The sequence below is a fragment of the Scyliorhinus torazame genome, chromosome 5 (assembly GCF_047496885.1).
Source record: "Scyliorhinus torazame isolate Kashiwa2021f chromosome 5, sScyTor2.1, whole genome shotgun sequence".
NCBI lineage: Eukaryota > Metazoa > Chordata > Chondrichthyes > Carcharhiniformes > Scyliorhinidae > Scyliorhinus > Scyliorhinus torazame.
Genome location: NC_092711.1, coordinates 211,356,244 through 211,383,578, shown reverse-complemented (window position 1 = coordinate 211,383,578; position 27,335 = coordinate 211,356,244). Strand labels below are relative to the sequence as shown.

The 27,335-nt window shown below is 49.1% G+C and overlaps 1 protein-coding gene across 2 annotated transcripts in view; it reads left to right on the top strand.

Moving 5' to 3' along the window:
• Positions 1–27,335, top strand: part of LOC140420925 (sodium- and chloride-dependent neutral and basic amino acid transporter B(0+)-like) — an 85,468-nt gene that overhangs the window by 52,410 nt on the left and 5,723 nt on the right. The window contains exons 7-11 of one of the 2 annotated variants that reach the window (XM_072505081.1): positions 1,569–1,709; positions 5,883–6,111; positions 13,784–13,909; positions 23,668–23,786; positions 27,215–27,314. In XM_072505081.1, the coding sequence (XP_072361182.1) occupies positions 1,569–1,709; positions 5,883–6,111; positions 13,784–13,909; positions 23,668–23,786; positions 27,215–27,314 (715 nt within the window). The remainder of the gene's footprint in view (positions 1–1,568; positions 1,710–5,882; positions 6,112–13,783; positions 13,910–23,667; positions 23,787–27,214; positions 27,315–27,335) is intronic. The other variant, XM_072505082.1, reaches the window with a different exon arrangement.

The following is a 27,335-nucleotide window of genomic DNA, read 5'->3' as shown; positions in this document are numbered from 1 at the left end:
GACTGCCACGTCTGCGCGGAATGCAAGCCGCATTTTTTCAGGCCAGATGGAGCGCACCTTCACGCTGTTCGGTTACCCCGCATACGTCCACAGCGACAGGGGGTCCTCTTTCATGAGTGACGAGCTGCGCCAGTTCCTGCTCAGCAAGGGCATAGCCTCAAGCAGGACGACCAGCTACAACCCCCGGGGGAACGGGCAAGTAGAAAGGGAGAACGGCACGGTCTGGAAGGCCGTCCTACTGGCCCTATGGTCCAGGGATCTCCCAGTTTCACGGTGGCAGGAGGTCCTCCCGGACGCTCTCCATTCCATCCGGTCGTTATTATGTACAAGCACTAATCAAACGCCGCACGAGCGTCTCCTTGTCTTCCCAAGGAGGTCCTCCTCTGGAACGTCGCTGCCGACCTGGCTGGCGGCCCCAGGACCCATCCTGCTCCGAAAGCATGTGCGGGCACATAAGGCGGACCCGTTGGTCGAAAGGGTTCACCTCCTCCACGCAAACCCCCAGTACGCCTACGTGGAGTACCCCGACGGCCGACAGGACACGGTCTTCCTGCGGGATCTGGCGCCCGCCGGCACCACGCACACACCCCCGACACCATCAACCCAACCGCCCCCCTTCCTGCCACCGCCGCACCCCGCGACCGCCCCCTTCCCAGGAGGATCAGTCCCCCTCCCCTTTGCACCGACAGCTGAAACCGTGCGGCTCCCGGAGGCGACAACGCTGGTACAAGCACCACCACCACCGCCGGGGCCGAGGCGATCGACACGGACGACCAGACCGCCCGACCGACTCGTGGCGTTGATGTAAAACAAAGATGGACTGTCCAATGAACATTTTGTTTTTCCTATACCCTCTGTAAATAGTTGTAACAGGACGATACTGTCCAATACTGTACTACCATGTAACTGTTCTATCCTCCCAGGACCAGCCCTGTAAACCCTTACCACCATACGAAGCATCACCCCGCCGGGTTCATTTTTGACAAGGGGTGAATGTGGTAGTATGTATTGGGGGTCATGTGGGACTGGAAGCCCTAATGTCATTGGCTGACAGATCCCGGGTCCTGGTTGGCCGTTGACCTCATACTCCGCCCTGAAGGCGAAGTATAAGAAGCCGGTGCCTTCCCCCGCAGGCCAGTTTACTATCGGGCTGCTGGGGAACAGACACGCTTAATAAAGCCTCATCGACTTCACTCTATTCGTCTCATGGAGTCTTTGTGCGCTACAGGGTCATGGGTTTATTTGAGTAAAATGAGATTCGTCTGGACAATGAGAAGGGTAAGAAAGGAACTGTGAGGAGTTAAATATGCTCATCACATTCTGTGTTGTATTCTCCCATTTAAATATGCTGCTCCCATGAATATGAGATATAAATACTGTGCTATTTAAATGCAGTTAGATGTACATCAGTATTAAGTATACCTTCCATGTATCTATTAATCCTCCAATTGTTTTCTGATTTTCTGCTTTGATCACAATCTGATCAGTTTACCATTCAGTTGGATTCAATGCTCTAAATGTTGTACTGGCAATACAGGGTATTCTAACAAGCTCCTCTCCATGGTCAGGTGGTTTATTTCACTGCGACGTTCCCTTATGTCGTTCTGATCATACTCTTGATCCGAGGCCTTACCCTGGAGGGAGCCTACAAAGGAATTGAATTCTACATTGGAAGACAGTCGGACTTCTCCAAACTGACTCAAGCTGAGGTAAACACACCAGAGCAATTCAAAGAATCCCAGGGGTAATTTTTGGTCAAACTGTTTCAGGTTTCTGTTTATTTATCTCTTGTGTTCAAATTAATTAGTTAAAGGCCTGAGTGCTTTTGGATTTTTGTTCACTTCGAGCCAAGATTTCAGTCATTGCTTGGAAATTGGTCAGAGATGGTTATTGCCTGTCCGATCTAGAAACTTCCTCCAATGTCCACCCTCTGGTTTACGTTTGTAGTCATCTTACAATCCCTGTTGCCTATCCCTGGCTCTGCATAGCCTGACCATTGTCATTGTCGAAAGTCATGCATGAGGGGGCAGCACGGTGGCGCAGTGGTTAGCACTGTTGCCTCACAGCACCAAAGACCTGGGTTTGATCCCGGCCCCGGGTCACTGTCCGTATGGAGATTTCACATTCTCCCCGTGTCTGCGTGGGTATCACCCCCCACAATCCAAAAAAGATGTGCAGGGTAGGTTAATTGGCCACACTAAATTGTCCCTTAATAGGAAAAAAAAGTAATTGGCTACTCTAAATTTATTTCAAAAAATAATGTCACGCGCGTGGCATTATCCTTGTATCCTTTTTCAAAAGAACCATCCTTTTAAAAATCCTTCTTTACTATTTCTCCCAGGTCACAAGGGCTGCAGAGTTGACAAGTCTTCATTCAGCCACAGCCATCCCCCCCAACATCAATTTCTGAGTCAAACTTCCCTGGCAAGTGGATTTGAAATTCCATACAGCTTAACACCTTTGTCCTCAAAGGGCTGCCTGAGTATGGGGTTCAACTCTTACTACAGTCATCCTTCTCCCCTCCCCCCAAGTGAGAGGGTCTTCATGATTCATAGGGCAGGGATGACTGAGTCCCCTACTTTGCCCTTGCAGTCTGACCTCTCATGGAGCCACCCCCAGGTACCTCACTGTCGCCTCCAGTGCTGACCCTCTGTATTCACCCACTTTCAGTGCCCACTGTGGAAAGCCACTCCCTCAGCGGCGATTTGGGCCCAGGCCCAGCAAGAAGCATACATGAATCAATACCTGCATGGCAGCTTTCAGACCCTCTTACAGCAAGAGGTGCCCTGACATGAAGGGAAGGTAAGGCCTGCGAGCAACCTCTCCTCTGGAGATTGAGAGACTGAACCTCAGCTCTGCCCTCGTGCTCTGGCCTCGCGTTGAACTTATCAGTGTCCCCTGCACCCGTCCAGTTCCCCCTGAGCATTGAACACCTTTGAGGATGATGGCTGACTGAGAGCTCACCATACAATAGCCCCCTCGGAGGTGAGGACGCCAGGTTCACATTTATGGAAAGCTGTTGTAAATGGCGCTGGCATGATATCACACTGGCACCCACTGAATTTTCAATGAGGGAGGATGTCCTGGAGTGAGTGCTCGTTAGTGACACCCTAATTTGTTAAAAGGAGGTTCGCGGGATCCCGAGGTGTGTTTTGTGTTACTCCCCCAGCGAAGGGAATTGAAAATCTGAAATTACGATCTTAATAATAATAATAAGATAATATAATAATAAATTAAATAATAATAATCTTTATTGTCACAAGTAGGCTTACATTGCAATTAAATTACTGTGACAAGCCCCCAGTCGCCACATTACATAGAACATACACCGCAGAAGGAGACCATTCGGCCCATCGAGTCTGCACCGACCCACTTTAAGCCCTCACTTCCACCCTACCCCCGTAACCCAATAACCCCTTTTTGGACACTAAGGGCAATTTAGTATGTCCAATGAACCTCACCTGCATGTCTTTGGACTGTGGGAGGAAACCGGAGCAGCCGGAGGAAACCCACGCAGACACGGGGCAAACGTGCAGACTCCACACAGACAGTGACCCTGCCGGGAATCAAACCTGTGACCCTGGTGCTGTGAAGCCACAGTGCTAACCACTGTGCTATCGTGTTGGGAATCGTGTTTTCCGATGTTCTCCAGACTTTGTGCCCTCGTCTCCGCTCTCACTAACAGGCTAACACAGACTCAAAATCACCCCCATGATGTGACCATTATTGCTTACACTTTCTTACACATTCACTTTTCCTAGATTTGCCGATTCATTCATCATGACTAGATCTGATAGTGCTTCTTCCTTTGCTAGATATGTTATTAGTGGTGGCTGCCTTTCATCTTGTAAAATGATAAGTTATGCCTGGATGATCAATGCTGTGTTAAAGATCACCTGGTATGGCTGAGGAGCCCCACTCTGGCATGGCCATCCCTGTCACATTTTCCGCAGAGGAAAACAGTGGGCTGAGAAAGCTTCAGGGCTTGTTATCCTCTGTTTTCTCCTATCCCTCTTCTCAGCTCTTCATTTCTGCTCACGTCTTCATCTTCTTCCTTTACTTTTGCTTTGCTTCTTTGCCTGATGCGATGATTCTATCGACTCTTTGAGCAGAGACTCTAAACTCCAAGCACCCATTGAAGCAGATGGACCTGGGTGGATCAGCACTTTATTAATCTGGGGCTTCAGGACTAGAGGTGAGCGGTGAACAACCAATGGGATACAATGGTCCCTCCCACCATCACCTGTGTTCCATCAATGCCCATGCAATGAAATTGTCCTCTGCATTCAGGGGCAAACATTATGGAGGCCCTTGGCTGCCCAAACATCAGGGACCCCCTCTTAACCTCACTAGTTAAGTCCAAAGGAAAGCAATGCATTATGTTTGACACTAACTTGTCTACAGGAATTCCAAAAATATTTAGATATCAGTTCACCTTTGGACGCCACGCCAAATTTTTTTGTTATGCATTACTCTACTGGTCTTGTTAAATATTAGACAGAAAGGAGTTTAGTATGCACCTTAAAACCTCTTTCTCTTTCACCTTCTCCCCCTGAACTGTTCAATTCAGAGTGGTTGATAAAAATCCATGAGTGTGATTTGTAGGTCTTTGCCTAATATTCAAATCTTTCCTTTGTTGCTGTTGCCAATTTAAAAAAGAACAGGGAGTTTACTGGGTGTCAGTTTATATGCAGCAGATAGCAAATCAAATGACTCACTAGAAAACATATGGCTGGCAATGGGAAGCATCAAAGCTCCTGGAGGGAATTTGGTGGGAAAAGAGTAGACAGGGAGCTAGGATACTGTTTAATAGGGCAGCACGGTGGCGCAGTGGGTTAGCCCTGCTGCCTCACAGTGCCGAGGTCCCAGATTCGATACCGGCTCTGGGTCACTGCCCATATGGAGTGTGCACATTCTCCCCGTGTTTGCGTGGCTTTCGCCCCCACAATCCAAAGATGTACAGGCTAGGTGGATTGGCCACGCTAAATTGCCCCTTAATTGGAAAAAATGAAATGGGTACTCTAAAGTTATAAACAAAAAAGGATACTGTTCAATGGAGATGTTGTTAACCAGAGGGAACTTCACTCAGTCAGCTAACTATTGATGTGTTGGACTAACCCACTCCATGGGCGAAATTCTCCCGAAACGGCGCGATGTCCGCCGACTGGCGCCAATCAGACGGGCATCGCGCCGCCCCAAAGGTGCGGAATGCTCCGCATCTTTGGGGGCCGAGCCCCACATGAGCTGGCGGAAATGGCCTTTGGTGCCCCGCCAGCTGGCGCGGAAATGACATCTCGGGGCAGCGCATGCGCGGGGGCGTCAGCGGCCGCTGACAGTTTCCCGAGCATGCGCAGTGGAGGGAATCTCTTCCGCCTCCGCCATGGTGGAGACCGTGGCGGAGGCGGAAGGGAAAGATGCCCCCACGGCACAGGCCCGCCCGCGGATCGGTGGGCCCCGATCGCGGGCCAGGCCACCGTGGGGGCACCCCCCGGGGTCAGATTGCCACGCGCCCACCCCAGGACCCCGGAGCCCACCCACGCCGCCTTGTCCCGCCGGTAAGGTAGGTGCTTTAATTTACGCCGGCGGGACAGGCAATTTATCGGCGGGACTCCGGCCCATCCGGGCCGGAGAATCGAGCGGGGGGCCCGCCAACCGGTGCGGCGCGCTTCCCGCCCCCGCCGAATCTCCGGTGCCGGAGACTTCGGCAACCGGTGGGGGCGGGATTCACGGCAGCCCCCGGCGATTCTCCGACCCGGCGGGGGGGTCGGAGAATGACGCCCCATGTTCCTCATGATGTTCCTCATGGTTAATGTGGTTTTATCTGTTGAATGAGTTCAAGTAAAATCTCCCGGTGCTGATGAATTCTCCATTCTATTCCCCAGGTCTGGAAAGATGCTGCAACACAAATTTTCTATTCTCTTGCAGTGGGTTGGGGCAGTTTAATCACACTATCATCCTACAACAAATTCCACAACAACTGTTACATAGATGCCATCGTCGTCTGTGTTGTTAACTGTGCCACGAGTGTGTTTGCTGGATTTGTCATCTTCTCCATTCTTGGACACATGGCTCATGTACAAGACAAGCCCGTTTCAGAGGTTGCACAGTCAGGTAAATTTACTGCCTTCTGTAAAAATTCTTGGCAGAACTGTCTGCATTCTACAATCTCAGATGATCTATTCAGCTTTGAGTCCATAATCATTCGAAACCAACTCCTCTGGGCCAGCCTCGTGTTTAGGGAGCAAATCGTCTTCACCCTGAAACTGAGGGGGACAAAGGAAGTGCTTCATAAGGGGTGGCTTGGTAGCACAGTGGTTAGCACTGCTACGTCACACCCCCAGAGACCCGGGTTCAATTCCAGCCTCAGGGGTGTGTGGAGTTTAATGTGCCTGCGAGGGTTTCCTCCAGGTGCTGCGGTTTCCTCCCACAGTCCAAAGATGTGCAGGTTAGGTGGACTGGCCATGCTAAATTGCCTCTAGGTGGGGCTACAGGGATAGAGTGGGGGATTGGGCGTGGGTAAGGTGCTTTTTCAAAGGGTTGGTGCAGACTTGATGGGCCGAATGGTCTCTTTCTGCACAGTAGGGATTCTATGGATTCTATGAAACACGTCCAAATACAACATAGATGACAATGCCTGGGAGTTCTCCCAGTGAGCCAGAGATGACACAGCCAGAGTGAGACGCAGCGAAGAGTGAGTTTGGGAATTTGAAGCTAGGTGGGAATTCAAAGCTGGGTGGGGAGGAGGTGCTTTCTATCTCTGGTAAGTGACTGGTAAGTAGTTTGTCTTTTCATTTGTATATTTATTAATTTTTCTTTCGTATTTTGGAATTGTAGTTGTATCAGTTAACCTAAGGATTAAGACATGCAGGAGATCCCAGACCCGTGTCATGCTTCTCGTGTGCGATCTGGGAGCTCAGGGACACGTCCACTGTCCCTGGCTCCTTCACTTGCAAGAGGTATGTCCAGTTGCAGCTCCTGTTAGACCGCTTGACGGCTCTGGAGCTGCGGATGGACTCACTTTGGAGCATCCGCGATGCTGAGGACGTCGTGGTCAGCACTTTTTGCGAGTTGGTCACACCGCAGGTGAAAGTTACTGAGGGAGATAGAAAATGGGTGACCCAAAGACAGAGCAAGAGTAGGAAGGCAGTGCAGGTGTCCTCTGTGGTCATCTCCCTGCAAAACAGATGTACTGCTTTGGATAGTGTTGAGGGAGATAGCTCACCAGGGGGAGGCTGCAGCAACCAGGTTCATGGCACCGTGGCTGGCTCTGCTGCGCAGCAGGGCAGGAAGAAGAATGGCAGGGCTATAGTGATAGGGGACACAATCGTAAGGGAATAGACAGGCTGTTCTGCGGACGTAATCGAGACTCCAGGTGGGTATGTTGCCTCCCTGGTGCAAGGATCAAGGATGTCTCGGAGCGGCTGCAGGACATTCTGGCGGGGAGGGTGAACAGCCAGCTGTCATGGTGCACATCGGCACCAACGATATAGGTAAAAAACGGGATGAGGTCCTACAAGCTGAATTCAGAGAGTTAGGAGTTAAACTAAAAAGTATGGCCCTAAAGGTAGTAATCTCAGGATTGCTACCAGTGCCATGAGCTAGTCAGAGTAGGAATGTCAGGCTAGACAGGATGAATCCGTGGCTCGAGAGATGGTGCAAGAGGGAGGGATTCAAATTCCTGGGGCATTGGAACCAGTTCTGGGGGAGGTGGGACCAGTACAAACCGGATGGTCTGCACCTGGGCAGGACTGGAACCGATGTCCTAGGGGGGTGTTTGCTAGAGCTGTTGGGGAGGGTTGAAACTAATGTGGCAGCGGGATGGGATCCGATGTAGGAAGTCGAAGGAAAGTAAAACAGGACCAGAGACAAAAAGCAGTAAGGGGGAAAGTGTAAGGCAGAGAAGCCATCGTCAAAAATCAAAAAGGGCCACAGTACAGGGTACAGTGACTGAGGAGAGTGTGAAAAGGGAGGTGACCAATGCAGGATTGAGGGTGTTGCACCTAAATCCACGCAGTGTATGGAACAAGGTAAATGAGCTTGTTGCGCACATTGAAATTGGCCGGTCCGATGTTGTGGGCATCACAGAGACGTGGCTGCAAGGGGATCAGGGCTGGGATCTAAATATCCAAGGATGTATGCCCTATCGAAAGGACAGGCAGATGGGCAATGGGGGCGGGGTTGCATTGTTAGTTAGGAATTAAGTTAAATCGATAGCAAGGAGCGATATTGGATCAGAAGGCATAGAATCTCTGTGGTTAGGGTTGAGGAATCGCAAAGGTAAATATACCCCGATGGGAGTTATGTACAGGCCCCCTAGCAGTAGTCAGGATGTGGGGCAGAAAATGAATCAGAAGATAGAAAAGGCATGTAAAAAAGACAATATTACAATAATCATGGGGGACCTTAATATGCAGGTGGACTGGGAAAATCAGGTTGACAGTGGATCCCAAGAAATGGAATTTGTGGAATGTCTAAGAGATGTTTTTTTTGGAGCAGTTTGTGACAGAGCCTACTAGGGAACAGGCAATTCTGGATGTGTAATGAGGCAGACTTGATTAAGTAACTTAAGGTGAAGGAACGCTTAGGTAGCAGTGACCTCAATATGATAGAATTTACCCTGCAGTTTGAGAGGGAGAAGCTGCAATCAGATGTAACAGTATTACAATTAAATAAGGTAACTACAAAGACATGAGGGAGGAGCTGGCCAGAGTTGATTGGAGAAGGAGCCTAGTAGGGAAGACAGTGGAACAGCAATGGCAGGAATTTTTGGGGGGTTATTAGGGAGGCACAACAGAAATTCATCCCAAGGAGGGGAAACATGCTAAGGGGAGAACAAGGCACCCGTGGCTGATGAGGGATGTCAAGGACAGCATAAAGGCTAAGGAAAAAACATACAAAGTGGCGAGAATTAGTGGGAAACCAGAGGATTGGGAAGCCTTTAAAAGCGAGCAGAGGACAACTAAAAAAAGCAATAAGGGGGGAGAAGATGAAGTACGAGTGCAAGCTAGCTAGTAATGTAAAGGAAGATAGGATGCAATTTTTATCAATATATAAAAGGTATATAAGAGAGAGGCAAAAATTGACATTGGACCACGAGAAAATGTGGCTGGAGAAGTAATAATAGGAAACAAAGAAATGGCAGATGAACTGAATAGTTACTTTGCATCAGGAAGACACCAGTGGGATGCCAGAGCTCCAGGAGAACCAGGGGGCAGAGGTGAGTGTAGTGACCATTACGATGGAGAAGGTTCTGGGGAAACTGAGAGGTCTGAAGGTGGATTAGTCACCTGGACTGGATGGACTACACCCCATGGTCCTAAAAGAGATAGCTGAGGAAATTGTGGAGGCGTTAGTGATGATCTTTCAGCAATCACTGGAGGCAGGAAGGGAACCAGAGGACTGGAAGGTGGCTAATGTAACACCGCTGTTTAAGAAGGGAGGGAGGCAGAAGACGGGAAATTATAGGCCGGTTAGCCTGACTTCGGTCATTGGTAAGATTTTAGAATTTGTTATTAAAGATGAGATCGCAAAGCACTTGGAAGTGCATGGTAAAATAGGACTGAGTCAGCACGGCTTTGTCAAAGGGAGGTTGTGTCTGAAAAATCTGTTAGAGTTCTTTGAGGAGGTAACAAGCAAGTTAGACAAAGCAGAATCAGTGGACGGGATTTATTTAGATTTCCAGAAGGCCTTTGACAAGGTGCCGCATAGGAGACTGTTAAATAAGTTAAAGCCCATGGTGTTAAGGGTAAGATCCTGGCATGGATAGAGGATTGGCTGACTGGCAGAAGGCAAAGAGTGAGTATAAAGGGATCTTTTTCAGGATGGCAGCCAGTGATTAGTGGTGTGCCTCAGGGGGCTGTGCTGGGACCACAGGTGGGATTCTCCACTCCCACGCTGGTTGCGAGAATCGCCTGGGCCGCCAAGATTTCCGGGGACGCTGGTCCGACGCCCTCCCGTGATTCTCCCAAGCGGCGGGAACGGCCCGGTCGAGTTTGGCAGGCCGGAGAATCGCCGGAGACACCGAAAATGGCGATTCTCCGGCACCCCCGCTATGCTGAGGCCCGGATGGACAGAGCGGCCAGGCCAAAACGGCGGGTTCCCCCCGGCGCCGTCCTCACCTGGTCGCTGCAGTCATGAGCGGTGCGTGAACGCTGGGGGGGTGCCTGCGGGAGGGCGAGGGGGGATCCTGCACCGGGCTTTACCTGAAATGTGGGGTGGCCCGCGATCGGTGCTCACCGATCGTCGGACCGTCCTCTCTGAAGGATGACCTCCTTCCTTCCGCGGCCCCGCAAGGCCCGTCCGCTATCTTCTTGCGGGGCGGACTTAGAGAGGACGGCAACCACGCATGCGCGGGTTGGCGCCGGCCAACCCGCGCATGCGTGGATGACGCCCGTAATGCGGCGCCGGCCGGGTCATCTATGCGGCGCCGCTTTTACACGGGCAACAAGGCCTTGCGCGTGTAGATGACGCGGCCCCGATCCTGGCCCATTGTGAGGGCCTGAATCGGTCAGGACCGGGGCCGTTTCGCGCCGTTGTGAACCCCGACGGCGTTCACGACGGCGCGGCCACTTCGGCGTGGTAGTGGAGAATCGCGCCCCACAACGTTTCACAATATACATTAATGATCTGGAAGAAGGTTCTGAAGGCACTGTTGCTAAGCTTGCAGATGATACAAAGATCTGTAGAGGGACAGGTAGTATTGAGGAACTAAGGGGGCTGCAGAAGGAGTTGGACAAGCTAGGAGAGTGGGAAATGAAGTGGCAAATGAAATACAATGTGGAAAAGTGTGAGGTTATGCACTTTGGAAGGAGGAATCTAGGCATAGACAATTTTCTAAATGGGGAAATGCTTCGGAAAGCAGAAGCACAAAGGGACTTGGGAGTCCTTGTTCACGATTCTCTTGAGGTTAATGTGCAGGTTCAGTCGGCAGTTAAGAAGGCAAATGCAATGTTAGCATTCATGTCAAGAGGGCTAGAATACCAGAGCAGGGATGTACTTCTGAGGCTGTATAAGGCTCCGGTCTGACCCCATTTGGAGTATTGTGAGCAGTTTTGGGCCCCATATCTAAGGAAGGATGTGCTGGCCTTAGAACATAGGAACATTACAGCGCAGTATAGGCCCTTCGGCCCTCGATGTTGCGCCGACCTGTGAAACCACTCTAAAGCCCTGGGTTGACTCTACTCCCCTTCTTGAACAAGGGGACAACATTTCCTATCCTCCAGGCTTCTGGCACTATATCTGTAGACAAAGATGACTTCAAGATCAAAGCCAAAGGCTCAGTAATCTCCTCCCTAGCTTCCCAGAGAATCCTAGGATAAATCCCATCCGGCCCAGGGGACTTATCTATTTTCACCCTTTCCAGAATTGCTAACACCTCCTCCTTATGAACCTCAAACCCTTCTAGTCTAGTAGCCTGTATCTCAGTATTCTCCTCGACAACATTGTTCTTTTCCTGTGTGAATACTGACAAAAAATATTCATTTAGCACCTCTCCTATCTCTTCGGACTCTACGCACAACTTCCCACTACTGTCTTTGACTGGCCCTACTCATACCCAAATCATTCTTTTATTCCTGACATATCTATAGAAAGCTTTAGGGTTATCCTTGATCCTACCTGCCAAAGACTTCTCATGTCCCCTCCTGGCTCTTCTTAGCTCTCTCTTTAGGTCCTTCCTAGCTAACTTGTAACTCTCGAGCGCCCTAACTGAACCTTCACGTCTCATCTTTACATAAGCCTCCTTCTTCCTCTTGACAAGTGTTTCAACTGCTTTAGTAAACCACAGTTCCCTTGCTTGACCACATCCTCCCTACCTGACAGGTACATTCTTATCAAGGACACGCAGTAGCTGTTCCTTGAACAAGCTCCATATTTCCATTGTGCCCATCCCCTGCAGTTTTCCTCTCCATCCAATGCATCCTAAGTCTTGCCTCATTGCATCATAATTGCCTTTCCCCCAGATATAACTCTTGCCCTACCTATCCCGTTCCATCACTAAAGTAAACATAATCGAATTGTGGTCACTGTCACCAAAGTGCTCACCAACCTCCAAATCCAGCACCTGTCCTGGTTCATTACCCAGTACCAAATCCAATATGGCCTCGCCTCTGGAGAGGGTCCAGAGGAGGTTCACAAGAATGATCCCTGGAATGAAGAACTTGTCATATGAGGAAAGTTTGAGGACTCTTGGTCTGTACTCGTTGGAGTTTAGAAGGATGAGAGGGGGTTTTATTGAAACGTACAAGATACTGCAAGGCCTGGATAGAGTGGACGTGGAGAGGATGTTTCCACTTGTAGGAAAAACTAGATCCAGAGGACACCATCTCAGATTAAAGAGACAATCCTTTAAAACTGAGATGAGGAGGAATTCTTTGAGCCAGAGGGTGGTGAATCTGTGGGACTCTTTGCCGCAGAAGGCTGTGGAGGCCAATTCACTGAGTGTCTTTGAGGCAGAGATAGATAGGTTCTTGATTAATAAGGGGATCAGGTGGTTATGGGAAGAAGGCAGGAGAATGGGGATGAGAAAAATATCAGCCATGATTGAATGGCGGAGCAGACTCGATGGGCCAAGTGGCCTAATTCTGCTCCTATGTCTTATGGTCTTATGGACACTTGCTCAGAAGGGACCTATTTGGAGGAACCTCCTGATTTGAAGGAACACAATTCTTCGAGGACACCCAACGGCAAGAGAAGGCCCAGAAAAGGAGCCTGAGAAAGGAATACCAGTGATCTAGAGTCTAAGGGCCGATCCCAACTCCTGGAAACACCTGCCAAGTGTGTAGTCAAATGTGCAGCTCCAGGATCGGGATCATCAGCCACACAAGGACCCATGATCAGTAACACAGGTGGACAATCATACGCGTCAGCGAGTGGTCACTAAAGAAGTTCTGTTGAAAAATTCTGGATCCAATTGAATTGTATTAGTGAGGCGAGGAGTCGGAGAGAGATGGCAGGTGGAAAGGAGATGCAAGAATGAGGAAATCAAAGGTGGAAGGGAGGTAGGGGAGGGTAGAGAAAAAAAAATGGAATGATTGCAGAGAAGGGGAAAGTGTGGGCGGCACAGTAGCACAGTGATTAGCACTGGGTCCAGGGTCCCAGGTTCGATTACCGGCTTGGGTCACTGTCTGTGCAGACTCTGCATGTTTTCCCCATGCCTGCGTTTGTTTCCTCCGGGTGCTCCTGTTTCCTCCCACAGTCCAATGATGTACAGATTAGGTGCATTGGCCATGCTAAATTGCCCTTCGTGCCCAGAAAGGCTAGGAGGGGTTACTGGGTTAAGGGGATAGGGTGGAAGTATGGGCTTAAGTGGGTGGTCTTTCCAAGGGTCGGTGAAGATTCGATGGGCCAAATGGCCTCCTTCTGCACTGTAAATTCTATGTGTGGGCCTAAAATGAGCAATTACAAAAAGGAGTGAGGAGATGCAAGGAACATGGTGAAGAAGGCATTTGACATCAGGAGTAGAAGGTTGAACAACATGGGAAGCAGAGAGGAAGAGCAGAGAGAGGAATAAGAAGAAGAGGATGTGGATGAAAAGACGTCAGTGACGACACATGAAAAAAACAGGAGCAAAACCTGGAACAGGTTGAATTTGTTTCTCAGCATGGGAATGCTGAAAGAGACTGGAATATTAAAGGGCAGAATGTTTCTGATTAAGCCACAAAATCTCAGGCCAAGCGCACAATGCTAAGTAAAACTTCAGCAATCAAAATTCTAAATTAAGTTAAGATGTTTACAGCATTCCTCTTTTAAGTACCATTAATTGCACTATCTCACTTGTATTCAGGTTTTGGTTTGGCCTTTATTGCCTATCCAGAGGCTATTGCACAGTTGCCGTGGTCACCTTTATGGGCCATTTTGTTTTTCTTTATGCTGATCACTCTGGGACTCGACAGTCAATTTGTAGCTGTAGGTAAGGATATTACTTTACCCAATCGCTTTCCACTTTTATTTTTAAAAGGTGGAGCGTGGGGGGGGCGGGGGTGAGGGTAGGGGGGTGGTATTGCAGCCCAGACTTTGGATTGTGCCTGAGTCTGCACATGAGCCCAGTGCTGCCCATATCTTAACGGTCCAGGGCCCTTGGGAATGGGTCCAGCTGAGAATACTGATTGCAGCAAAATGGCACATTTCCATGCTATCACTCTCACTGTAAATGGGCCCTGGAATCTGCTTAACAACTCGACCCACATTTACAAAGGGTATTTGCCTGTTCAGACATAAGCCCTTACCAATATGTAGGGTGGTTTACTTCTGTCCTGGAATGCACCAATTCACAGCACTCCCCATATTGGATTCTTCTGCAGCCATTTCATGCCTGTAAAATGCCTGCAATGTCAACAGATTTCTCGGCCATTGTCTAAGACAAAGAAAAAAAGACATGCATTTCTATAGCCATCACTTGCCTCAAAGCCAATTAAATGCTTTTGAACTTTAAACATTGTTGCAAAGTATGAAAACATTGTGGTGTTGGGTGTTCTAACACACAGAAGAGCCAACACAGTTGCATATGGTACAACACTTGTTTATTTAAACTCACTATTTACAACTTGGTCTTTGCACTCTGCACGTGGGGGGCTCCCTGCTTGTGGTGTTTCAACAGCTCTTTCATGCTTCCTTCTCCCCAGACCTACTGACCTCCAGGTGTCGTGCTCGTGCTTTTTATGTGGTTGGTGTTCTTGTCTGTGATTGGTTGTGGTGTTGTGTACTCTGATTTGCCTGTTAGTGTGTCCATCATGATGTGTGTGTTTGAATATCATGACATCCCCCCTTTTTACAAAGATATGTGCCTACGTGGTAATAAATATGATCGTGACGTGAGTGCATCTAAGAGTGTGTGTGTGTCGTGTGCAGCATGTGTCTATGACGGAACTATGTACATGGGGCGATGTCGAGTGCGTCACATGAATCCAGTTGTACCATAACATAACAGAAATGCGAACGAGAGAAGAAGAAAAAAAAATTTTGAACAGTTGTCCAGTCAGACGACATCTGGAACGATAAACAACAACAGGTTATCATGTAAAATTGTCCAACTTATTAAACATATGAACTGTATTATAAGTCCATTCTAATGGGTTTGCGACGAATTCGGGTTGACCGCCTTAAGGGTGGATCAAGAACCACCGGCTGCTGTGCAGGCATGGCCATGGGTGGCGATGGAAAGGGCGTGATGTGCGGCAGCTCCACAAAGTCATCCTCGGAAGCCTGTTGAGGATCTGGCGTGTTGTGTGGCTGTGAACGTGGAAGTCGGCGAAGGGCGCGCCGATTGCGGCGACGCACGGAACCATCCGGCATGCGAACCAGGAACGAGCGGGGAGCCACTTGTCGGAGGACTTCGGCCGGTGCTGACCAGCCACCATACGGTTGATGGACGCGTACTTTGTCTCCGGAGGACAGGGGGGGCAGGTCCGTCGCTCGTGTGTCGTACCGACCTTTCTGGCGATCACGCTGCAGTTGCATGTCCCGAAGAACCGCCTCATGGTCTGTTGTCGGTGCCAGGACGGAAGGTACCGTCGTCCTGAGGGAGCGACCCATTAGTAGCTGCGCTGGCGAGAGGCCCGTGGATAACGGGGCCGATCGATAGGCCAGCAAGGCAAGGTTAAAGTCCGATCCGGCATCAGCCGCCTTGCACAGGAGCCGCTTTGCGATGTGGACACCCTTTTCAGCCTTCCCGTTCGATTGTGGATGCAGAGGGCTGGATGTCACATGAGTGAAACCATATGCTGCGGCAAAGGACGACCATTCACGGCTGGCAAAACAAGGTCCATTGTCTGACATGACAGTCCTTGGAATGCCATGGCGAGCAAACGTTTCCTTGCAGGCCCCAATGACTGCGGACGACGTCAGATCATGGAGAGGCATGACTTCCGGGTAGTTTGAGAAGTAGTCTATAATAACAATGTAATCTCTGCCGAGCGCGTGAAATAGGTCAACACCCACCTTCGCCCAGGGGGACGTCACCATCTCGTGTGGTAGAAGTGTTTCCGGAGGTTGCGCCGGCTGAAACCTCTGACAGGTTGTGCAGTTGAGCACCATGTTGGCTATGTCTTCATTAATACCCGGCCAATATACCGCCGCCCGGGCCCTTCGTCTGCATTTTTCGACACCCAAGTGGCCTTCGTGTAGTTGACGAAGAATCATCTGGCGCACACTGTGTGGAATGACGATCCTATGCGATTTCATAAGGACCCCGTCTATATTGGTGAGATCATCTCGCACATTGTAAAACTGGGGGCACTGCCCTTTTAGCCACCCTTCCGTCATGTGGCGCATCACTCGCTGCAGCAGAGGGTCAGTCGCCGTCTCTGCGCGTATGTGGGCCAGACAAGGATCATCAGCTGGCATATTTGCTGCTGTCAGAGTCACGTGTGCCTCAATTTGACGCACGAACCCCTCCGCATCTGGTGGTGTGCTCACTGCTCGGGAAAGAGTGTCCGCCACTATGAGTTCCTTCCCCGGAGTGTAGATCAGTTCAAAATCGTACCTCCTGAGTTTGAGTAAGATGCGCTGGAGGCGAGGAGTCATGTCGTTCAGGTCTTTGTTAATGATGTTGACCAGGGGGCGGTGGTCAGTTTCGACCGTGAATCGTGGCAGGCCATACACATAGTCGTGGAACTTGTCCAGTCCAGTTAACAAGCCCAGGCATTCTTTTTCGATTTGCGCGTAGCGCTGTTCGGTAGGGGTCATGGCTCGTGAGGCATACGCAACCGGGGCCCATGATGACGTGCTGTCTTTTTGCAGGAGTACCGCTCCAATACCAGATTGGCTGGCGTCTGTTGAGATCTTTGTAGGGCGAGTCGCGTCAAAGAAGGCCAGCACTGGTGCCGTGACCAGTTTGTGCTTGAGCTCCTCCCATTCCTGCTGATGCGACTGGTGCCAGTTGAATTCCGTCGATTTTTTTACGAGATGGCGCATGTTTGTTGTATGAGAAGCCAGGTTGGGAATGAACTTCCCAAGGAAGTTGACCATGCCCAGGAATCTTAAGACAGCCTTCTTGTCAGCCGGTCGTGGCATGGCTGTGATGGCGCTAACCTTGTCTGCATCGGGACGGACCCCGGACCTTGAGATGTGGTCCCCGAGGAATTTCAGCTCCGTCTGGCCGAAAGCACACTTCGCACGGTTGAGACGCAGGCCATTTTGCCGTATGCGGGTGAAGACACGTCGAAGACGATGCATGTGTTCCTGCGGAGTGGTGGACCAAATGATGATATCGTCCACATATACACGTACCCCTTCGATGCCTTCCATCATCTGCTCCATAATGCGGTGGAATACTTCAGATGCCGAAATGATGCCGAATGGCATCCGGTTGTAGCAGAATCTGCCAAAAGGGGTGTTGAATGTGCATAGTCTTCGGCTGGCCGGGTCCAGTTGGATCTGCCAGAATCCTTTGGACGCATCCAATTTAGTGAATATGTTGGCTCGCGCCATCTCGCTGGTGAGGTCTTCTCGTTTTGGGATGGGATAGTGTTCCCGCATGATGTTGTTGTTCAGATCTTTTGGATCTATACATATACGGAGCTCGCCAGAGGGCTTCTTTACACAGACCATGGAGCTGACCCATGGCGTGGGCTCCGTGACCTTGGATAGGACCCCTTGGTCCTGAAGAATCTGCAGTTGTGCCTTGAGGCGGTCTTTGAGAGGCGCAGGAACCCTGCGAGGTGCGTGAACGACAGGGATGGCGTCCGGTCTGAGTCGAATCTTGTACGTGTGTGGCAATGTCCCCATGCCTTCAAAAACCTCCTGGTTGTGAGCGAGGAGGGAATGGAGATTCGCGTGGAACTCAGCATCCGGGAAGTCGGATATCTCATCTGGAGAGAGAGACATGATGCGCTGTACCAGGTGAAGGACCTTACACGCTTGTGCGCCCAGTAACGAGTCCTTTGATGAGCCCACAACTTCGAAGGGGAGTGTGGCCGTGTACCCCTTGTGAGTCACCTGTAGCTGGCAAGATCCTACGGACGGGATAACGTTCCCGTTATAGTCAACCATCTTAAGCCGGGATGGTGTGATGAGTGGTTTGACCTTCATGGCCTGGACTGCAGAGTAAGCAATCAGGTTGGCGGATGCGCCGGTGTCCAGACGGAAGGCGACGCGCGATCGGTTGACCGTCAGGGTGGCACACCACTCATCGTCTGGATTGATGGCATTGACCTTGTTGACATCAATGACGGCAACTCTGAAGTCATCCTGGTCATCTGCATCACTTAACTGGAAGTCTTGATGCGTGGGCTGGACGGTCCTGACTCGTGTGCGAGGTTGTCGAGGATGCGCCGGATCCATGGGTTGAGCCGCACGACAGCGGGCTGCGTAGTGGCCTATCATGGCACATCTGTTGCACTGTTGGTATTTTGCAGGACATTGCCCTTTTAAGTGTAGACCTCCACACTTGCTGCACGTCATGACGTCACGGCGTTCGTTGCGCCACTGCGCATGCGCAGTGCGATCTTGCGGTGGGCGCGCCTGCGCAGTGCGTCCCTCGTTGTGGCCGTTATTCTTGGCGCGCACCTGCGCGGGAGACCGCGAAAAGCGCGGGAAGCGGCCGCTGTCGTCCGGGCCGTGGGGCGGGAAGAAATCGACGGCCTGGATGCGTTCAACGTCGTGGGCGGCCTGGCTTGCCGATTCGACGGCTGGGGACCCCCTCCGTGCCAACTCGGACGCCTGAAATCGGGCAAAACGGCAGGTCGCATTTTCATGGAGGACACAGGCTTCCACAGCAGACGCTAAGGTGAGGCTCTTTATTTTAAGAAGCTGCTGGCGTAGGCCACTGGAGGCAACGCCAAAAACAATCTGGTCCCTGATCATGGACTCTGTGGTGGTGCCGTAACCGCAGGACTGCGCTAGAATCCGGAGGTGCGTCAAAAAGGGTTGAAAAAGCTCCTCCTTACCTTGCAGGCGTTGCTGAAAGATGTATCTTTCGAAAGTTTCGTTTACTTCAGTTTGAAAGTGCTGGTCCATTTTGAGGATGACCGTGTCATATTTGGCCTGGTTTTCGCCTTCCTCGAACACCAGTGAATTAAAGACATCATTTGGGTGGGGGCCTGCGTAGAAGAGGAGCATTGCAATCTTCGAATCATCCGAGACATTCTGTTTTTCGGTGGCACGGATGTACAGGTCAAATCGCTGCCTGTAGAGCTTCCAGTTGGTGCCTAGGTTCCCCGTGACTTGCATCGGCTGCGGTTTGCCGGTGTGGTCCATGTCCAGAATGGCAGGTTGGTAGGCAGGTATCGATCCACTCCTGTACCATGTGGTGTTGGGTGTTCTAACACACAGAAGAGCCAACACAGTTGCATATGGTACAACACTTGTTTATTTAAACTCACTATTTACAACTTGGTCTTTGCACTCTGCACGTGGGGGGCTCCCTGCTTGTGGTGTTTCAACAGCTCTTTCATGCTTCCTTCTCCCCAGACCTACTGACCTCCAGGTGTCGTGCTCGTGCTTTTTATGTGGTTGGTGTTCTTGTCTGTGATTGGTTGTGGTGTTGTGTACTCTGATTTGCCTGTTAGTGTGTCCATCATGATGTGTGTGTTTGAATATCATGACAAACATGATGGTACGCAGAAAACTCCAGTACACAGCGACTTGACAATGCCCAGATCATCTGTTTTTTCTGCATGTTGATTTAGGGATACATTTTGGCCAAGGCATTGGGGCTAACTCCCCTGCTTTTCTTCAAAATAGTCACATTGGATCGAATATATCCATCTGAGCAGGCAGATATGTGGCCTCGCTTGTTAACATCTCATCTGAAGGATGGAACCTCTGACTGTGCAGCACTCCTTCACTACTGCACTGAAATGATTTTTGTGCCCAAGCCCCGGATGAGAAATAGTATTTGTCATTATAAGTACATAAATGAGTAATGTTTCTGTGTGGTGATTTCCCTTTCACTGTCTCAATGGAGCTTCAATCTATTTAAAATGGGTTTCGAACTGCATTAAACTAAAAGCCGATGGTATTTTTAAAAATTTGTCCATGAGGTGTGAGTGCTACTGGTTGGGCCAGCATTTAATGCCCATCCCTAATCACCCTTGACCTGTGTGGCTTGCTCGGCCATATCAGAGCACATTATTGTTGATCTGGTGCGACATACAGGTCAGACCAGGTAAGGATGGCAGATTTCCTTCCCCAAAGGAGATGAGTGAACCAGATATGTTTTCATGACAATTGACAATGGTTTCAGGTTTAATTCCATATTGTTATTCAATTCAACATTCACCACCTGCCACGGTGGGATTTGAACCCGCTTCCCCAGAGCGTTACCCTGGGTCCCTGGATCACTAGTCCTTTCTGTGACAATACCACTGCACCACCACCTCCTGATGTATGTCATTGCACCATCTGGAAATGTCTGTGCCAGCTGTAACTCAGTGGGAGTACCCTTGCCATTGGGGTTTAAGATTATGGGTTCAAGTCCCACTAATATAATCTCAACCATTTCTCATAACATGGGGCTGGATTCTCCCCTACCCGGCAGGGCGGGGGGTGGGGTTCCGGCGTAATGGAGTGGCGTGAACTCCGGCGTCGGGCCGCCCAAAGGTGCGGAAGTCTCCGCACCTTTAGGGGCCAAGCCCTCACCTTGAGGGGCTAGGCTGGCGCTGGAGTGGTTTCCGCTCCACCGGCTGGCGGGAAAGGCCTTTGGCGCCACGCTAGCCGGCGCCGAAAGGTCTTCGCCGGGCGGCGCATGCGGGAGAGCGTCAACGGCTGCTGACGCCATCCCCACGCATGCGCAGGGGAGGGGGTCTCTTCTGCCTCCACCATAGTGAAGACCATGGCGAAGGCGGAAGAAAAAGAGTGCCCCCACGGCACAGGCCCGCCCGCGGATAGGTGGGCCCCGATCTCGGGCCAGGCCACCGTGGGGGCACCCCCTGGGGCCAGATCGCCCCGCGCCCCCCCCAGGACCCCGGAGCCTTCCCACGCCACCTTGTCCCACTGGTAAGGTAGGTGGTTTAATCCATGCCGGCAGGAGATGGTTGACAGTGGCTGGACTTCGGCCCATCGCGGGCCGGAGAATCGCCGGGGGTGGGCCCGCCGACCGGCGCGATTCCCGCCCCCGCCGAATCTCTGGTGGCGGAGAATTCGGGACACGGCGGGGGCGGGATTCATGCCAGCCCCTGGCGATTCTGGTGGGGTGTCGGAGAATCGCGCCCCAGATCTCAGCAATGAAGATTCTGAAATGAAATTAATCTTTAATGTGAGCCTGAAGTGACCAGTAGCAGATCATCCACTAGTTATACATCCTGCCTGACTTGGATGACATGGAAGGCAGATGGTGTTCCACTATCACCCACTTACAGCGCACCACAATAGAAATCTACTCACCTATTGCTGGGCAATTCTCATGTATTGATTCTTGATCTGCCAGCACCATGATATCCAATGACAGGTTCTCTCATATCAGATCAGATCATCCCTTTCAAATGGCCAACCGGTGGAGAGTGCCTGCGCCCACCCTTGATAGGAGGGGAGGAGACTGAGCCATTTTGAGGGCCAAAACTCATTTCAATAGACCTGTAGCTGCCCACCTCAAACACGCACCTAGGTGCAGCTCAGTGCAATATTGAGACTCCAGTCCCATTCCTTCGAATCCCTTAAAAATTATGGGATTTTTAACCAGATGGTAAATCTACAAACCCCTTTTTGATGACAATGAAGCTTTTTGAAGGCCACTTTGACCAAATCAAAATTAACCTCATCCACAACACTTCTTGCCTCATTAATGTTTCTCCCTGATGGGGGCAGCATGGTGGCGCAGTGGGTTAGCCCTGTTGCCTCACGGCGTCGAGGTTCCAGGTTTGAACCCGGCTCTGGTCACTGCCTGTGTGGAGTTTGCACATTCTCCCTGGGTTTGCGTGGGTTTCGCCCCCACAACCCAAAGATGTGCAGTGTAGGTGGATTGGCCACGCTAAATTGCCCCTTAATTGGAAAAAATGAATTGGGTACTCTAAGTTTATAAAAAAATAAAAAATAAAATGTTCTCCCTGACATTTTATGCTGATCTTTCCCTGGAAACACATCAGGACATAATTTTCCATCCAACTCTTTCAGTGTTGCTGATGACTTTAGGCCACTTGGCAATTGTAGCAAAACTTGCATTTGTTGGGATAATTCTGACACAGAGAGAGGATGGCTGTTTACTCATTACAACTGTGGCAGTGTGTCTCTTTAACTTAACCTTAACTAATCTAATCCCATTTCATACCTATTCCGTGAATCCTTTCACGTTCATGCTTTTCAAAAACTGATCCAATTTTCTTTGAACTGACCCTCAGTCTCTTTCGTGGTGGCCACTTTTATTCATCTTTTATTGCTAATTCCCCATCAACATCCCCACATTAACCTTTCAATGACCATTGGAAATAATCATCCACGATTTGCCTGTTATAATTTTGAAAGCCTCCATTAGGTCTCCTCAATCTTCTCTCCTTAGTGAAAAGTCTGGAAGTATTTTGCTCAATCTGGATTTAGTGATGAATCCTCATTTGATTGAAACTTTATTCAGCAAATGTAAATGATGTGTTGAGTGCTCGGGATCTGTGGAACACATACAGGCCACCAACACTTAAAATAGTGCAACACTATTTTATTAAGTCAGAAACTGTTGTACATACTTTCACTGTGGGTTAACACGATATTAGATTGAACTAACGACCTATGCCTTGTCCTAACCAGTCTATGCACTCAGCACATGGTGAAGATCTGTGCTGCAAGCTGTAAGCTCTGTCCTACTAGGAGGCTGCATCTCGAATGAGTGGGAACTCTGATGCCCCCTGTCTTTATAGTGCGTGTGCTCTAACTGGTGATTGGCTGCGGTGTTGTGTGTGTTGATTGGTCTTGCTGTGTGTCCATCAGTGTGTGTGTATCTGCACCATGATATACTGGTGTATATTATGACAGTAAAGAATTTAAAATTGTCCGAAATGTTCGGGCTTCCATCCAGGACAGCAAACATAGTAAACATGAGAGCTCTGCTCCATTTCCTCAGGATGATATTGTTCATTCCATCCCAATACCCCATTCCAAGATGGATGCCACACCTTCAGCTTCCTCTGCACAGAGGTCACGGATTAACCTACTAACTCTTCAAAAGAGAAGGGGAACATGCTAAGTCTCCCAGTTACTGCTGTGGGGAAGTGTGCATCACTGCTTGGAACATTGCCTTTCCCTGAAACTTTCGCTGGTGATGGAAGTAAGCTTGACTCTCCCATTACCCTCCTCATCCTCCTTATTACAGCCCCCAATAAAAATCATTAAGGTAATCAAATCATCCAGTGGTCTCATTGACACTGCGGGTCCTGGAGAGAAGGCTGTAATGTTCTGTACTGAGGATACTGTCATTCACGGTCTTCTCTCCTCTGAGGAGCACCCTGCAAATGCCTTCAAGACACAGCACAAGAAAGTTACCAATGTACTCCATCAGGGACAGATAATTAGATTCCTGTCGCTGGTGCAAACACATCTTAAGGCAAGTGGGATATTCTGCTTTCTAACCTTGTTAAGAGCTAATAGCCTAATTCATGTCCCTGCAATGTTTGCTCATTTGCTCAGAGAAGCTGTTCTACCTGCTCCTCTGTCTGCAAGACTTGTGGCCTTTCCGGCGGTGGGTTTCTCTGGACTGTGTAAATGATCAATTAATTACTGATCTCATTTGACTTTTAATTTAATCAGAAGCAATTATAACAACACTGCTGGACCAGTTCCCTAAATTGCTGCGATCAAAACGCCTTTACCTGACAAGTGGAGTTTGCCTGTTGTTTTATTTCCTCAGTCTTGTATGTGTGACACAGGTATGTCGTCTTTTAATACTTCGCAATGTTGCCACATAGTTCTTGTGATAAAGTTATGAATGTAACAGGATGAAGTAATAAAACAGAACCTTGTGCATTGGTCCTTTTTTGACCCATCTGTGTAATGTTGTATAGTGATGTTTCGGATTGACTCACATTGCGAAGTATAAAATCTAGTTAGAGAGGTGAAAATCACAGTGGCACAATGGTTAGCACTGCTGCATCTCAGCGCCAAGGTCCCGGGTTCAATTCCTGCCTTGGGTGACTCTGTGTGGAGTCTGCACTTTCTGCTTGCATCTACGCGGGTTTCCTCCCACAGCCCAAATAAGTGCAGCTTAGGTGAATTGTCCATGCTAAAATTGCCACTTAGAATCCAAAGATGTGCAGGTTAGGTGGGGTTATCGGGTTACAGGGATATTGCAGGGGAGTGGGCTTTGGGCACTCCTTTAATGGATCAGTGCAGACTCAAATGACCTCCTTCTGCACGGTAAGAATTCTATGGTTCGATGGAAAGCATCCTCACAGCATCTACCCTCAAAACCTTTCAGAATCTTATATGTTTCAATCAGATGAATTCTTATTTTCCTAAACTCCAATGCGTATGACCCAACCTGCTCAACGTTTCCTCATCCCTTGAAATTAACCAAGTGAATCTTCTCTTAACTGCCTCTAAATATCCCTCTAATTGGTCACAAGAAGTGAACACTCTGCCGGATCTCACCAATGTTTGGTAGTTTTGCAGGTCTTCCCTACTTTTATATTCCATTCCCCTTGCAATAAAGGCCAACATCCCATTTGCCCCCTAAGTACTTGCTGTACCTGCAAGCCTCCTGAGGCAGGCCCGAAGTTGCAACATAATTTGCCTTTAATGAAGCCATGTTTGTCGGTTTGATTGTATTACAGTTTTCTGAACAATCTGCTACTAATTTCTTTTGAAGGATTTGCCACATGACAGATGTTAGGTTAATTGACCTATCATTTCCTGCTTTCTGTCTGTCTCCTTTCTCGAATAACGGCATCACATTCGCAGTTTTTACCATCTGCTGGAACCTTTCCAGAATCGAGGGAATAGCTTGATTTGTGGAGGGGGAACTTGCTGGTGGTGGTGCCCCGTGCACCTATTGCCCTCATTCTTCTTGGTGGACGAGATAAGCTGGTTTGGGAGGTCCTGTTGAAGAAACCTTGGCGCGTTGTTGTTGTGCATCTTGTAGGTGATCAACACTGGTCAATAGTGAAGGGAGTAAATGTTTAGGGTGGTGGATGCAGTGCTAATCAAATCAGTTGCTTTGTTCTGGATGGTGTTAAGCTGTTTGGGCTTTACTGGAGGTGCATTCTTTCCAATAAGTGGAGATTATTCCACCACAGTCCTAATGGGTGCCTTTTGGTGGTGAAAAGACTTTGGGGTGTCAGGAGGTGAGTCACTCATCGCAGAATACACAGCCTCTGATCTGCTATTGCAGCCGCAGTATTTTATGTGGCTGATCTGGGTAATTTTCTGGTCAATGGAGACATCCTCAGGATGTAAATAGTGGGAAATTTGGCGATGGTAATATCAAGGAGAGATATTTGAGATGGTGATTAGCTGGTACTTGTGTGGGTGATTGCTACATTTACCAGCCCAAGCTAGAATATTGTCCATGCCTTGTTGCATTTGACCATCGACTACTTCATTATCTGAGGAGCTGTGAATGGTACTGAACATTGCGAACTCATCAGCGAGCATCCCTGCTTCTGACATTATGATGGGGGGAAGGTCATTGATGAAGCAGCTGAAAATGGTTGATCCTAGAAAACTGACCAATCTGAGGAACTCCTGCAGCAATAACACGGGGTTGAGGTGATTGACCACCCACAGCCATCTATCTTTGTGCTGGGTATGATTCCAGCACGGGGAGAGTTTCCACTTGGTTGCCATTGGCATTCATGTTACTGGGCTCCTTGTTATCATATTTGGTCAAATGTTGCCTTCATAGTGAGAGAACTCACTCTAATCTCATGTAGGAATTCAGTTTTTGGCACTTACTCGGGTCAAGACTATAATGAAGTCTGAGTAGAACCGACATTGAGCATCGATGAGTAGGTTATTACTCTGTTGATGGCACCTTCCATCACCTGACTGATGGGGCTCAATTTTTCTCAGCACCAGTTTAACTCAATCGAGAACATTCTCATTTGCTTATAAATCCCGATTTTGGTCAAAAAATTAGATGGAATACTTCAGCACACAGAGAATAATCTACATGCAGAATTAAATTCCTCATCAAATATGAGGACTAAACAACCTTTAAAACATTAGAGAAACAATTGGATTCTGTATTGTTGGGATGTCAGCAAATCCTTAACGGCTGAATGAAAACTGGACTGAATGGCTTTCCTCATCTGTAATTATGTCCTCAAAATAACAGAATTGTTATGGTGCAGAAGGAGGCCATTTGGCCCATCGTGTGTGTACCAGCCCTCCAAACAGGCATCATGACTTAGTGCCTTTCCCCCAGTACCCCTGCACATTATTTCTATTAAAATAATCATCTAATGCCTCTTGAATGCCTCCATTGAATCTGCCTCCACCACATTCCCAGGCAGTGCATTCCAGACCCGAACCACTCGCTGTGTGAAAACTTTTTTTCTCACATCACATTTGGTTCTTTTGCAATCAACACTCATTTTTGACTCTTTTACAAACAGGTACAGTTTCTCCCTATCTACTCCAGCCCCCTCATGATTTTGAACATCTCGATCAAATCTCCTCTTAGCCTTTTCCTCTCCAAGTCTCAACTTCTCTATCTATCTAGATGTACGAGGCAGGTTTTTTTACACAGAGGGTAGTGGGTGCCTGGAACTCACTACGGAGGAGGTGGTGGAAACGATAGTGACGTTCAAGGGACATCTTGACAAATACATGAATAGGATGGGAATAGAGGGATACAGACCCTGGAAGTGCAGAAGGTTTTAGTTTAGACGGGCGGCATGGTCGGCACAGGCTTGGAGGGCCGAAGGGCCTGTTCCTGTGCTGTACTTTTCTTTGTTCTTTGTTCTATCCTCATAACTGAAGTTTCTCATCCCTGGCACCATTCTAGTGAACCTCTTCTGCACTCTCTCCAATGTTGTGCCCTCTAAATTGGCTGCCATGTTTACGCGCGTGACAATGATAATGAGATAATTTAATTCATCTGGGTCAGTTTTAAGGACGGGATAGGTCAGAATAACTGCCTGTGCAAAGACCTCAAACATGAACTGCATGGGAATATCTGATTAGCGAGTGTTTTTATTCCTGCTGTACTCATGGTAGTCTATTGACATAGCAATGTAACAGTGCAGAACTTGTTCCTTTAACTTTGAGCCAAAGTGGATGATTTAAGTGTTTCAGACAATGCTTATTTTATAGCTTCCTCAAGCAGCACATTTTCAAACATGTCATTTATTTTCAGGCTGGAATTTACTGGATCAGTTTAATTGATCATTTCTGTGCTGGATGGGGCATTCTTATAGCTGCTGTTCTAGAACTCATCAGCTTAAGCTGGATCTATGGTGAGTGGAATCTTTATTCAT